Source organism: Petaurus breviceps, unplaced genomic scaffold, assembly GCF_028583685.1.
Source record: "Petaurus breviceps papuanus isolate PSGF00001 unplaced genomic scaffold, PetGlider_PUasm1.0 208, whole genome shotgun sequence".
Lineage (NCBI taxonomy): Eukaryota > Metazoa > Chordata > Mammalia > Diprotodontia > Petauridae > Petaurus > Petaurus breviceps.
The window spans coordinates 29,936,653-29,950,999 of record NW_027185852.1 but is presented as its reverse complement, the minus strand read 5'-3'; the positions used below and the strand labels follow the sequence as shown (position 1 = coordinate 29,950,999).

General features: G+C 41.7%; 1 protein-coding gene and 1 pseudogene across 1 annotated transcript in view; both read right to left on the bottom strand.

The window, feature by feature from the left end:
• Nucleotides 1-14,347, bottom strand: part of LOC138165398 (dual specificity testis-specific protein kinase 2-like) — a 147,210-nt gene that overhangs the window by 49,060 nt on the left and 83,803 nt on the right. The window contains exon 4 of the mRNA XM_069093700.1: nucleotides 7,471-7,519. Within this exon, the coding sequence (XP_068949801.1) occupies nucleotides 7,471-7,519 (49 nt within the window). The remainder of the gene's footprint in view (nucleotides 1-7,470; nucleotides 7,520-14,347) is intronic.
• LOC138165220 (ribosome production factor 2 homolog) lies at nucleotides 1,844-3,911 on the bottom strand (annotated as a pseudogene).

Sequence of the window (14,347 nt, the reverse complement as noted above, 5' to 3'; positions counted from 1 at the left end):
TTTTCACATCAACTACTATCTAACCAAGTCTTTCTCATCGTTCAAAACTGAGTTTTTGAGCCCTTGGATAAAACTGTACACTTATCCTTATCACATCTCATCTTATTAGACTTGGTCCAAAATTCAAGTCTGTCAAAATGTCTTTGAATACCTTATTCTGTTCTCAAATCCTGACTTACTATCTCAAGTTCCTGACACTGGAACATTTAGTAAGCAAGACATCCACGTTAAAAAGCACAGGGGCCAGCTCTGATGGTCAGGATGGCAGAGGAGGAGGGAGTAGTACAGATCCTCTACAACTACTCCAACTATGACCAAAAGAGAAACTACAGTGAGTTGTCTTTCAGCCCCAGGTCACAAATTCAACCTACAGGCAAGTGACCAGGGTAGGAATTGTGGGAAGGTGTGTATTGGAATCATGAACTCAGCACCCAGGGCTCTGAAGTAGGACATGTAGGAGTGCCCATCAACCCAGTCTTTGGAATCCTCAGACCTAAGCCAATAACAAGGAGGCCACCAAATGCTCAATCAGTTCACAGGACATGGTGGACTCAGAGCCTCTCCTAGACTAGCAGCTCGGGCCTGGAGCACAGATCTAGCATCTGGAACGCCCCAGGAGGTGCCCAGAGCAGATCTTAGACTCAGTGCTGGGGCCAGGAATGCAGTGCAGGGAAAAGGTCTTACAGCTGGGCAGAGATCAGAGACTTGGACCCAAAAGAGCTCATAGCAAGGCCGGTATGAATCCTTCATTTTTTTTTCTGAGCCGGAATCCCTTCCTGCCCTAAGGTACCTGGCACCAAAGGCTCTCACATTTGTTGCCCTATGGATCACAGAGTTAGGCTGCAAGTCACTGGAAGAAGACTAAACAAACAAACAAAAAGATAAAGAATTATTATGAGGCCAGGGATGCACAGGACACAAACTCAGAATAATAACTAGAAAACACCCACAAGCAGGGCCTCAAAGAAAAATAGCTTGCTTGAAGATCAATTAGAATTAATAGACGAAATGATGCTAGAGTTTAAAAGTGAGCTGTAAAATGGTATTACAGATGAAATGAGAGTGATAGAGTAAAGAACTACAAAGGAAGTGAGAGCTGTAGAGGAGAAACTTGGCATAAGAGGTACAAAACCTTAGCCAAGTAATAAATACCCTGAAAATTAGAATGGACTAAACAGAAGCTCATTACTTCATAAGATATTAATAAAAATTTTAAAAAGAAGAAACTGTGAAATACAGCTTATCAGAAACAAATGACTTGGCAAACAGATCAGGGAGACATAATTTAGGAATAAGTAGACAAACCAACTCATAGTCATGGGGGGAGGGGGGTTGGAGAACTTTTTGATCCTCACTACCATCGTCCAGCTCTCCCCCTACCATCATCACTGATCAGTCTATCCTTTGTAGTTCGCCCAATCCATTTTATTTCCCAATCAAGATTCTGGTAGCTACTTATGGACTGACCTGCAGGACACTCTTCTGGCCGCAGTCAGTTCAATGACCAGCTCCCGGTCTCTCTCCCAACTCCTGATCTTCATACTGATACTCCTTCCTTCAAACACTCTAACTTCCTGCTCCTAAAGCAACTCAGTTCCCAATCCTTCCTCCTCCAACCCACTTCAGTCACACAGAGTAGATGATCACACTCTCCATCTTTCCATTACTCACAAGTATTCACTTCCGTGGTCATAATCTTGTCATTCCATCTCTCCCTCTGCCTTGTAACCCAAACCCCATCCTTTATTTTCTTTTTTTTTTCCATGTAATAGATTATATAGTATTGTTTACATCTGACAATTCTTTCCTGTACAATATAATAATAGCCAATGATAGACTAAATTTAATCAATTTTTCTCCTCTTAATTTTCTTAGATTTATTTTCTTGATTATAAGTTAACTTTTCTGCAGGTCTTTTCTTCAACCCCTTCATCTTCCTTGTTTGTAATTTACTCAGATCTTGTTTCTACATGTGAATTCTTCCATAAGTTGTACCAAAAGTATCATGGGAGATATTTTTCTTCTTCTTTGGCTTCAGGGCTTTAGGCAATTTCATGGATAACCTATAAAGATCATCTGATGCCAAATAGGTTCTCCTCATGATCAAATCCAGTGATGGTCCCATTTCTTCCAATTCAATTTGTGGTATTCTGCAACCAGATTTCTTCAACAATAATTTATAGGTCCAAGGGGCGGCCAGGTGGCTCAGCAAGTAAGAGCACCAGCTCCAGTGTCGGGATGGCCTGGAGATCGAATCCCGGGCTCATACATCTAGCACCACACCCAGAAATAACTGGCCGTGTAACCTTGAGCAAGTTACTTAACCCCGATTGCTTTAAAAAAAAAAAATTTATAGGTCCAAAAGTAAATCTTCCCATCCAGTGCAGTGAAATGCAAGACGTACTCTAAACCAGCGACACAAACATTTGGTACTGTAGGGCCTCTGAAGAAATCAATGAGAAGACTTTTCAATCTCCTAGTCTTCACTTACACCAAAAGCATCACCAGCAAATATCAACATGGGTTTTGTTCCCTCAGGGCACTTGCTGTTCTTAATACCTTTAAGTGAGACAAACTTCTCAATACCTAGTTCAATCATATCCAGGATGTGATAATTATACATACGACCTACCATGAGATTTTTTTTTTAAAGCAATCGGGGTTAAGTAACTTGCTCAACGTTACACAGCCAGTTATTTCTGGGTGTGGTGCTAAGTATCTGAGCCCGGATTTGATCCCCAGGTCATCCTGACACTGGGGCCGGTGCTCTTACTCGCTGAGCCACCTGGCCGCCCCACTATGAGATTATTTGGTTGCTTCTTATTATGAGACCCAAACATGAATAAGGAGCAATCTGACTTCTTTGAAAAAAAATTCCAGTGATGTTTGATCCTCAAAAGGTCTAGTAATGTTTTTTTGTTTTGTTTTTTAAAGCAACTGGGGTTAAGTAACTTGCTCAAGGTTACACAGCCAGTTGTTTCTGGGTGTGGTGCTAAGTATCTGAGCCCAGATTCGATCCCCAGGTCATTCCGACACTGGGGCCGGTGCTCTTATTCGCTGAGCCACCTGGCCACCCCTAATGTTTTTTTTTTTTTAATATAAAACACTGTAAGGTTCAAAGCATACATATCTCTGAGTACTTGAGTAATTGTTGCATTTGCATTTCCTCCTTTAATAAGCATGGCATTTTTAACATTTTTGTTGAGTTTAGACTCTCTCTTCTCAAGGAATCTCTTCGCCCTTTTTGTTTTAGGCTTTATTACGCGGTCCAAGTCGGCCATAGCTCCAGCGAACAGGACTCAAAGATCCACGTGCGCCGTGCGGATAAGAGTCAAACCACCATATAGTTCTTCCTACCTCAGACTCCTACCCCATCCTTTATTTTCGATGTGACCTCCAATCCCCCAACTCCTCAGTTCTTTCCCAAGCCATTTTCCCTGCAGTGATTACTCTCCTGCCTTCCCCATCATGACCCCTTGGTGAACCAGTTAAACACTACTCTGTCCTCTTTTCTCAAGTCCCTTGAGAGGCATTTATCCTACCAAAGATCTTGCCCTGCTAAGTTTCAGCCTTAGATTACTCCCACCATTCACTTTCTGCACTCCTACTCACATGTTGCTAAATGAAGCTGGAGAAAATCATAAAACCATGCTGACCAGTGTGACTACAAATTTATGTTCTATAACCTCAACTGGGCCTTCACTATTACAAGGCAATCCTTTCACACCTCTCCAACTCATTCACTGTCCCACCCAGCAGAGGGTTTTTTTCCAAACCTTCTGATCTCTCATTAAAATTCCCTTGGCTCCCTTCCCCCCCACCTTGGGCTGAGAACTTTTCCTCATATTTCACTGAAAAAACTGAGGCCATTCACTGAGAGCTCCCTCTTCTCCTCTCCTAATCTCACATTACTCAGATGCCTTTTGCCAACAGCACCCCTGCCTCCCATGAAGAGGTGGCCTTTCTCTTTGCCAGGCAAGCCCTCTATATGCACAAGGGATCCCATTCTATCCCATCTTCTCCAGCAGATCATCCTCTCTATCCTTCCAATTCTCTCACATATCTAAATCTACTGGCTGCTTCACTGCCATCCACAAATACATCCACAGTCAAGATTACACAGGATTTAGCAGCTACCACTATAGAGAAGAGCACATAATGCAAAATTCCAAAAGGCAAAAGATACAGACTTAAAACGAAGAGTAATTTACTCAGCAAAACTGTGTGTAGAAATAGACCTTTGATGAAACAGATAACTTCTAAGCATTCCTGATGAAAAGGCCCGAGCTTGTAGAAACTTCAAAATACAAACACAAGAATAAAGACATAAAAGGGTAAATACAAGTAATAAAAAAAGACTTTATAAGGATGAAGTATTTGCATTTTAATGTGGCAGGGGGTAGTGGTGATAGGTACAAGTTTCCTTTCAAAACAGTGTTGTCAGTAAGGGTCATAGAATGAGCTAAAAAAGGGCCCATGAGTGATTTTTGTTGTGTTGTGATGATCTTACTAGGAGAAACAAAAGGGAGAGAAAGAAAGGATACACTAGGAAAGAAAAGGAGAAGAGGGGGAAGACATCTGAATAACTGGGGGCATAAGAAGAAGTCTTTACAAACATGGAAAGGATCATGGAACTAGGTATCACTTGAACCTCACTTTGAACTGCTGAGTAAAGTAAGCATAACCAGAACAATTTGTAACAATACTGAAAAACAATTTTAAAATACTTAAAAATGCTGGTTAACACAATGATCACCAAATTACAGAACAATGATTAAGCATGCTCCTGACAGAAAAATGATGTGCAGAGCAGTCAGGACATGGCCAATGTAGCGACACATTATTTTTTGCCGGTATTTTTTTTTTTCAGGGCAGGGGTTGGAAGTGATGAAGAGAAAGGATTAAAGAGAGCAGATGCTTATTAATTTTTTTGAAAATTAATTTAAAAATTAAAAATGTTCATTTAAAAAACCAGGGCCAAGGACAAACATCTGGGGTACTTCTCAAGAAACCTCTTTCCAACTTGGCAGTGAGTGTCAAAGCTCACCAGTGTGGATATTCCCTCCAATGTGGAACACTGGGAAATATTCTGGATTTGAATTAAGGGCACTCACTGTGTACCCTTAGCAAGTGCCCTTGACCTTTATGGGCCATAGTTTTGTCCTTGGTAAAATGAGGGGGTTGAACGAGATGATCTTGAAGTTCCTTCCAACACTTAATAAACAAAACTAAGGTGATACTACTCAAGAACAGGGGAGACAACAGCAGCAGAGAACATTACATAACATCTGGGAAACTGGAATCTGCAGTTGGCTGTTGTCCATTACAAATAATTGATGTGTTTTGTTACTTTACCCAGGGAATCAACTTTCACTATGGTGGATGCCTTGGTAAAAAGGCAATGCAGAAGCCACAAGCTGGCAGACTGACTCAAGCCCGGTGCAGTTCTTTTACCTTCTTACACTGCCAATGTAGAGGATTTCCATCCCTGCCATCCTGAATAGAAAATCTGTGTGTTTGCAGAAGAAGCAGCTGCAGCTCTCTTTGGGGCTACTCTTTGAGCTATTTCACAACAATCCCTCCCATATCTCTGGACCAGCATGGATTTGTAGATAAGTGCTAGTTAGGAAGACTGGAATTCAAACTACATCCCAATTTCCCCATTTAATAGTGCCTAGCACACAATAAGCATATAATAATTGCTTCTTGATTGACTAACTATAGACTAGTCATTTAACCTCACTGAGCCTTATTCTCTCTTGTATAAAATGGAATTAATCCCTAGAGTCCCCTCCTCACAGGATTTCTATAAAGCTCAAATGAGATAGTACCCAGACAGCACTTTGCATGCCTTAAATGCTTTAGAAAAATGTCAGCTGTTAATCAACTCCAAAATACTCAAGTGAAAATATGACCCTGATGTGGAAATTCCGACCAATGATTCAGATGATAACCTATCTATGACACCTGGGAAATTCTCGTCTATGGACTCCCAGATGGTGGCACAGAAGGGTGGGGCTTCCCCACCTTCTTTTAATACTACAAGGATGCACTATGAGGCCCATCCAATGTGCTGAGGGCTTCACCTACTTTCTTTTAAAACATCAATGGGGCATCCCGATTATCTACTGACTATTCTTCACTTTCCCTGCATGGCCAATATCAGAATTAGGATTTTTCACTCATTTCTCTGGTGACATCTTTTATGCCAATTCTCTTTCATGATTCCTTGTTTGCAAGGTATTGTGGCCTTCTCAAGCCCATCATGCATCTTTCAGGTGATATTTGGGTGATTTCATTCTCAGTTCTTCAGAGACTAATATTCTGTGACTCCTAGCCACACAGTATCAGGCTATCTGTCAGTCAGTCAGTCAGTCAGTCAGCAAGTATTGATTAAGTAGGTGTCAGGCACTGTGCTAAGTGCTATGGATACAAAGGAGTTAAAAAGAACAGCATAAACAGGTTCCTGTCTTCAAGGAGAGCACATACTAATTAGGGAGACAACATGTAAATAACTAGGTACACATAAGATACATACGGAGTAGATGGAAAGTAACCCAAGAGGGAAAGGTGGTGGTACCTGAGAAAAGAGGATGGGGAAGGCAGAGAAAAGGCCTCAAGCAGAAGGCAGACTTGGAGCTGAATCTTGCAGGGAGCCATGGAAAGCAAGAGACAGAGAGGTGAGAAGGGAAAAAGCATCAAGGCATGGCAGATACAGCCAGTACAGAGGCCCAGGAAAGGGAGATGGAGGGTCACATGTCAGGAAAAGCTAATAGGCTGGGGTAACTGGACCACAGAGAGCCTGCAGGGGAGCAGTGTCTAAAATGACTAGAAAGGCAAGAAAAGGCCAGACTGTGAAGAACTTTCAATACCAAATAGATAATGTTGTATGTGATCTTGGAAACAGCAGGGCACCACTAGAACCCACTGAACAGGGGGTAACAAGCCGATCTAGGCTCTAAAAAATGACTTCAGCAATGGAGCAGAGGTTAGACTGGAATAGGGGAGATCTGAAGCAAGAAGTCAAGTTAATTTACTTGCACATGGTCACATAGCTACTGATTATACAGAGCAAGATCTTAACCCAAGTCTCCCCTGACTACAAGGCCAGAACCCTTTCCACTACTTAGTCATTCGGAGGTATCATCTTTGTCACAGAAACAGCACAGAGACAACAGTGAGGTATAATGGAAAGAACACTTGATTCAAAGTCAGAAGGCCTTGGCTTGAAATGCAGCCCAGCTAGATAACTTCTCCTTGTGGGCCTCATTTTGTTATTCTATAAAATGAGAGGATTAATTCTGAGTTCTAAGCTCCTCTCATCTGAGAATACATTGATTGCAGCAGCAGCATTAGACATACACAGTAAACATATGGCCAGGATAATGTCAAGACTGTTCATATTCTACATACAACATGCTGAAGATTAAAAGGCAGAGACTTGATGGAGCACATTCACTGGACTCTTACCTCTGTAAGTGCATGCAACTGCCCTTGGTGTACACACACCCCCATGAACCTACAAAAAAAGAGAGACTTTTTAAGAGTGAAAATGACACTGTACAGAAACACGACCCAGTGGGGTGGATTGGCTGCCCATTCATTTTTAAAACAATCAAACTTCAGCATCTATATGACGTTACTTACAGTCCAATATGCTGTTTACGAACGTCTTCCATTCCAAGGCATTCTTGAAATTCAATGTAACAAACCCACGGCTATCCACCCACTAAGTACAGAACACTGCAGCAAGCACCATGAGAAATATATAAAGTTCATCAACCAGGCATTGATTGAGTGCTTACCAAGTGCCAGGCACCATGCTGAGGATTCAAAGAAAGGTACAGTCATAGTCACTGTCTTTAAAGAGCTCATGTTCTAATGGGAGAGACAACAGGCCAATAGCTCTGCCCAAGAAAGAAATGACAGAGAGAAGGCAGTAGAAGTGGCAGAGCCTGGGAAGCACCTTCTGCAGAAAGGGGCATCCGAGCTGAGCGTAGAAGAAAGCCATGGAAGCTAGGAGGCAGAAGTGACAGAAGAGAGCAAGGGAGCCAGCAGAGCTAGATGGCATGGAATGTGGAGAAGAATGAAGTATAAGGAGACAAGGAAAGCAGGAAGGGGCCAGACTGTGGCAGGCTTCAAAAACCAACCAAAGGACTTCATACTTGATCTTGGAGGTCACATGGAGCCTCATGTGGATAGGCATATACATTTAAAAAAACACTTTGGCAGCTGAGTAGAGAATGAACCAGGCGGGGAGAGAAGCAAGGAGACCAATGAGGAGACTAATGAAGTAGTACAGGTGGGATATGATGAGCCGGGGGTGGTAGGTAGCTCTGTGACTGGTGATAAAATTAAAATCTACAAGAGAAGCTGTGAAGGTAGAAGCAAGACTGAATCAGAGATGGTCAGCGAGAGAGGCTGAGGCAGGTGACGAGGCTGGAGTGGATGGAAGGATCACGGTGCCCCTGACAATAAAAAGAAAGTTAGGAAAATGAAGGTGGGTTTAGGAGCAAGAGATAATAAATCCCAGACGTGTTAAGCTTGAAATATCTACAGGACCTACACAAAAGATAACAAAAAAGTAGAGCTCAGGAGAGTAGCTAGGGCTGGGTATAGAGACATGGTCATCATCTATACACAGGGGACAGCTGAATACTTGCGGGCTGACAAGATTATCAAGAAAGAAGTGAGATAATCTAGAAGGAAAAGAGAAGAGGTCCCAGGACAGAGCCTTGGGGCACACCCCATTACTGCCTAAAACTTGAATAAAGAAGCAACAAAGAAGATTAAGACAGAGCAGTCAGACAGGAGAAGCAGGAGAGCACAAGGTTACTAAAACCTAGAGACAAAATATCCAGTTGAAATAAGTGACTCAACAGTATCAACGGCTGCAGAGAGGTCAATAAGGAAAAGGACTGAAAAAGGCCATAAGATTTGGCAATTAAGAGACATCATTGAGTAATGTGGCGGTAAATGAGGAGAGTCTGGTAACTTTTGGAGAAGTAAATGATGAGGTTAAAAGCCAGCTTGTACAGGACAAGAAGCAAGTGAGAGAAGTGGAGATGGCTACTACAGATAGCTTTCTCAAGGACTTGAGGGAATGGATGAAGGGAATGGCTGGATCAACTGGAGGTTTTGTTTAAAGGTGGGGAATGGCAGTGATATGGGCATGTCTGTAGAGAGAACGGAGGAAGCCAGTAAATAAAAAGAGAATAAATATTAGAGAGAACAGGGCTGATAGTGGAGGTAAATCCACTAGAAAAGACAAGAGGGGATGGTTCATGTGAAATAGGGGTAAAGAAATAGTAGGAGATGTTTTGAGTGATGTGAGGTGAGGAGAGAAGAGAGAACTCTCAGCTAATGGACTCAAGTTTTTCAAGAAAGTATGAGGCAAAGTTCCTAGCTAATAGGTTTGGGAAGAGGGTACCTAGACATGTGGGAAGCTTGAGAAGAGATTTTAAAAAGGTTTAGAACAGGCTCTGGTAATAGATTGAGGTGTAAAAGGTTTAACATGCTGCAGTGAAGGCCCAGATGATATCATGTAACAGTTGTATAGAGGACTGTCAGCAGCTTGTGAATAGGAGTGTAGGAGGTGGATGTGACAGTAATCCAAGGTGAGGTTTCACAAACTGGGAATCAGCGATACAACAAAGGAACAAGGGATTGAACGGCTGAGGACGGCACAGAGTGGAACTGATTCACTAAGCTGTCAGGACAGGGAAGGAAGAAGCGTAGCTGTCCTGAGGTGGTGTCCTGGGGAATATACTGAGAGGTGGAGTACCTGGATGAAGAGCAGAATCAAGGTTAGTCACCGAGATGACCACGCTAAGAAGCACATGGTCTAGGAGGGAAGTGACATAGTAACAGAACTGGAAAACAAACAGAAGACAACAGGAGAAGAGATGCCTGGGCAGACAGGAGGGAGGCTGATGGGATGGGAGTAGGGAGCATAATCACGGTCTTTGAGCATCAGAAGGGCTATCACGCAGAAGAAGGTTTAGCCCCATTTTTTCTTGGTCTCAGGAGACAAGAATAGGTAGTTAGCCCAAGGAGTGTCTTTTTGCTTTTTGGAGGGGGAGTAAGGGCAGTTGGAGTTAAGTGACTTGCCCAAGGTCACATGACTAGTAAGTGTGTCAAGTGTCTGAGGATGGATTTGAACTCAGGTCCTCCTTACTCCTGGGCCGGTGCTCTATTCATTGCACCACCTAGCCACCCCCCCCCCAAAAGAGTATCTTTTACAGAAAGGAGTCTGTGATCTTATATCAAAAATAGCAATGGGAGGAAAGAGTGTCTATTTGAAACTTAAAGCAAGTCCAAAGATGATGAGGTCTAATTTGGGAGAAGGAAAGAAAGGACACAAAAACAACAGGGATGGGGGTCCAAGAAACCTGAAAGAAACCCATCAGTCCTGATGGGGAGAGTCAGGAATGGAAGCCCAAGGTGCAAGGGGAGCCTCACCAGCTCAATGGAAAATTTTAGATTCCCCATTATGTTAGAAAATATAGGCTGGAAAACTGATTCTGTTGCTTTTTACAAAAATGAATTTTTTTTTTTAAATTCTGAACTTAACAAAGCACCAAATAAAGGAGTAGAAAATTTCCCTAAACAAAAGAGAACAGAAAAAGAAGATTGCATAGGAGACTGGGGATCTCTATGTATAGCTTACTTTTCCTTTTAAATATATAATAAATGTAACATGTAATTTACAAAGCTGTTCCACCTGTCTGTTTTTTTAATGTTCCATAACTCTTTTTTCTTTATTTCCCATTTTTTCTTTTGGGTAACGACCCTGTTGCTATCCTTTTTCTCCCTCCCACATCCTATCTCCCAACTGGAAGAAAAAAAGGAAAGGAAATGAAAAAGAAAACCCCTTGGAGTAGATATGGATACTCAAGTGAAACAAATTCCCACATGAGCCACATCTAAAAATGTGTGTCTTCTACGGAACACGGAGTCCATTATCTCTGAAGACGGTAGGTTTCACCAGGAGTACTCTGTAACTGCACTGATAAGTATTCTTAAGACTTTAAAAGCCGCCTTGCTTTATAAAGTTATCATTGTACAAACTCTTCTCCTGGTTCTGTTCATTTCACCCTATGTCAGTTCGTACAATTTCCCCCAGGTTTTTCTGAAACTGTCCCTTTCATAATTCCTTATGGTGAGCTAAAGATAGAAAAAAAGGGTAGAATGCAGACTGTGGCTAAGTGCCCCTTCCTTTTTATTACTATGAATTTGACAAACATCAACAGACATGATCATTTCTCTGTGTCACAGAATAGAAAAAGAGGACTGCATATCTGAATCTCTACGACTTTCAAATGTTTTTTTGCATATTTTAAATTTAACATGGTAGTTGCAGTATTCCTCCACTTTTCTGTGTGCCCTTCTGAATTTTATTTGTCTCTCTTATATCTTTTAAATAATTTACTGATGGTCTTTTCTTTCTTTTTTTCCACTATACTTACCCTTACAGTACCACTTAATTCTCTCTCCTTACTCCCTTGTATCAAATAAGTATAGTCCTGCAATACAAAGTCACATATTAGCCATGTCTAAAAATGCAGGCATCATTCTGCCTCAGTTTCCTCAACTGTAATATGAAGATTATAATAGCATTTAGTTCCAAGCATTCTTTTGATCAAATGAAACAGATATTTGTAAAGCTCAACACTGTGACTAGCACATAGTAGGTGATTAATAAATGATTCTTCTATCAGTAAATTAGCATTTATTAAAAACTAACCATGTTCCAGACTCTCTGTTAAGCTCTAAAGAAAAGTAAAATTTTGATACCTGCCTTCAAAGAGTTCACTCTCTAAGGAAGGAGACAAAAGGCAAACAAGATACATACAAGATACCAGAAAATAGCTAGATAAAGATACATACAATTTAAATGGGAAATAAAATCAGAGGAAAGGCACTAGAAGTAGGGTTGAGGGAAAGACTTGGAAAAGCAGAAAAGTCTTCTAGAAGGTAGGATTGGAGCTGAGTCCTGAAGGAAACCCTAAGCTGAGAGGCATAGGTGAAGGAGGAAAGGATTCCAAGGACTAGGGAAAGAGGGCAGGGATGAGAATGATGTTTGAGAAAAAGAGAGGAAGGCAGTATCACTGGATCATAGACTATGTGGAGGGGAGTAAAGAGTAAGAAGACATGGAAGGCAGAAGATCAGGATGCAAAGGGTTTTCAATGTCAAACAGAGGATTTTATATTTGATCCTGAGGAGAAGAGGGATTTGATCCTGAATGACCTGGTCAGCCCTGTGCTTTAGAGACACTGGTAAACCAATTAGTAACTGGTAAACTAAAATGGTAAAAGAACTAGAACCTGGGAGACTAGTTAGGAGGTGTAGCGCGAATGCAACATTTGCAGCACCCATGATCACAATAAAGACCATGACTATAAGTATCGCATGACGTTCAACCACAAAATATACCAAACTCTCCAGATAGAGGATAGAACTGAAACATTCATTTAGACACCAGAAAACCAAATCCCAAAACCAGTAAGCTGATTCTATCACAGGACCAAAGACATTACGAAGCCATAATAACGCTGAGAGCCACAGCATCCTTCATCCTTCCCACAAACCAATACAAGATCAATAGCTACTCACAAGTCTATCTGACTCATTGCTTTTGGTCCTCCTCTCTCTCCTACCCTCTGGTTAGCTGACTACCAGCTTCCTGTGGGCTCTTCAGGAACTCCTCCCACCACAGGCTCCATGTGACTACATTCAGCCTATTAGGGGGCAGAGTTTACTTTCAAAGCAGGGGAGGTCTTCAAACTCCCCCCTATGTCTATTAAGGGGCAGGGAAGATCTTCAAATTCCCATTCTCATTACAGAAGGTTGCTGCAAGAGGCTAGGTGTGAGAGGCTTAGGGACTCATCGGTCGGTAAAAGAGTCATAGGAGAGAAAGGCACTTATGTGAAAGGTGTTGGGAAGATGACAGAAAAGGAAGAGCTGGCATAGGGATGGAGATGGGAAGGGTGAGGCACTCAGGATGACCACAAGATTGTGAGTCTGGATGAGTGGGAGGATTTTGGTGAAATCTGACAGGAAGGGAAAATTAGGAAAAGGGTATGGGGTAGGGAGAAAGATAATGAGTTCTGTTTGACATCCTAAACTCCCAGGCTTGTGGGTTAGTCCTCTCTTCTTAGTACTGTAAATAGGAAATCAGCAATATCATCAAAATGGCCACAATAAACACCATGACTAGGAATGACCCCTGGCAAAAGTCTATCTCTTTATATGAGGTGACATCTGAATTATTTTAGGGACTAAAGGTTTATCAATCAATAACCATTTGTTTAGTAATCACTCTGTGCAAGGCACTGTGTTAAACAGAGAGGGTACAAAGAAAGGCAAAAACAGATCTTGCTCTAAAGAACTGAGCTCATACCATCAAAATACATCATTATTTAACATCCCAAACATGCAAGGCTTGAGGGCATTAGTCTGCCTAAGGAGCCTTGGGGGAGACAATGTGACAGCAAAAGCTGTCTCAAAAGATGGTCCCAGGCAATCCCCATAGGCAACCTTGGGATAACCGAGCAAAAGCTGAGGGTTATTGTGTCAGCAGTGGAAATTCCCTAATTGTCAACTTAATTAAAAACAAATAGCAGCCCTTTCTCTTTCCCACAAAGACAACATTCTCTAAGTCCATATTTTTCTCTTCTCCTGTTTCTTCAACTGATCAACCAACAAGTATTGATTAAGCAACTGATTAATATATCAAGCAATGTGCAAGAAAGCAAATCACAAGTCTAAGAAATGAAACAATCATGATAGCAGTAAGCTCACATTCCCTTAGGGAATAAAATCATACAAATGACTACTGGTAGTGTACATGGAAAATCATCTCAGTAGAAAGGTACTATAATGGGGTGGGAAGATCAAGAAAGGCCTCCTGTAGAACTATGGGATTAGAACTGAATCTTGAAGAAAGTTAGGGAAGGCAGGAGGCAGCAGTAAGGAGGGAGAATACTATGAGAAAAAGCCAGGGGATAGGCACGGTGTCAGGAAATGAAGATTACTATGGGAAGAACAATAAGCAGGCATTTAGGGAAGAAAGTAAAGATAGAGGGAGGGAATAACATTTATATAGCCCCTACTATGTGTCAGGTGCTGTGCTAAGCACTTTGCAAATATTACTTTTCACTGATTCAATCTCATGAGGTAGGTGCTGTTAGTATCCTCATTTTATAGCTGAGAAAACCAAAGAACATTTTTAACTAGATAATGATCACCAGAAGTGTCTTCTCCCATTCGTGGGGTCCCTAAAAGATTCCTCACAGGCATAACAGAATTCTTTGCTGGGTTTTCTGCAGAGCCACAAGTATAGTT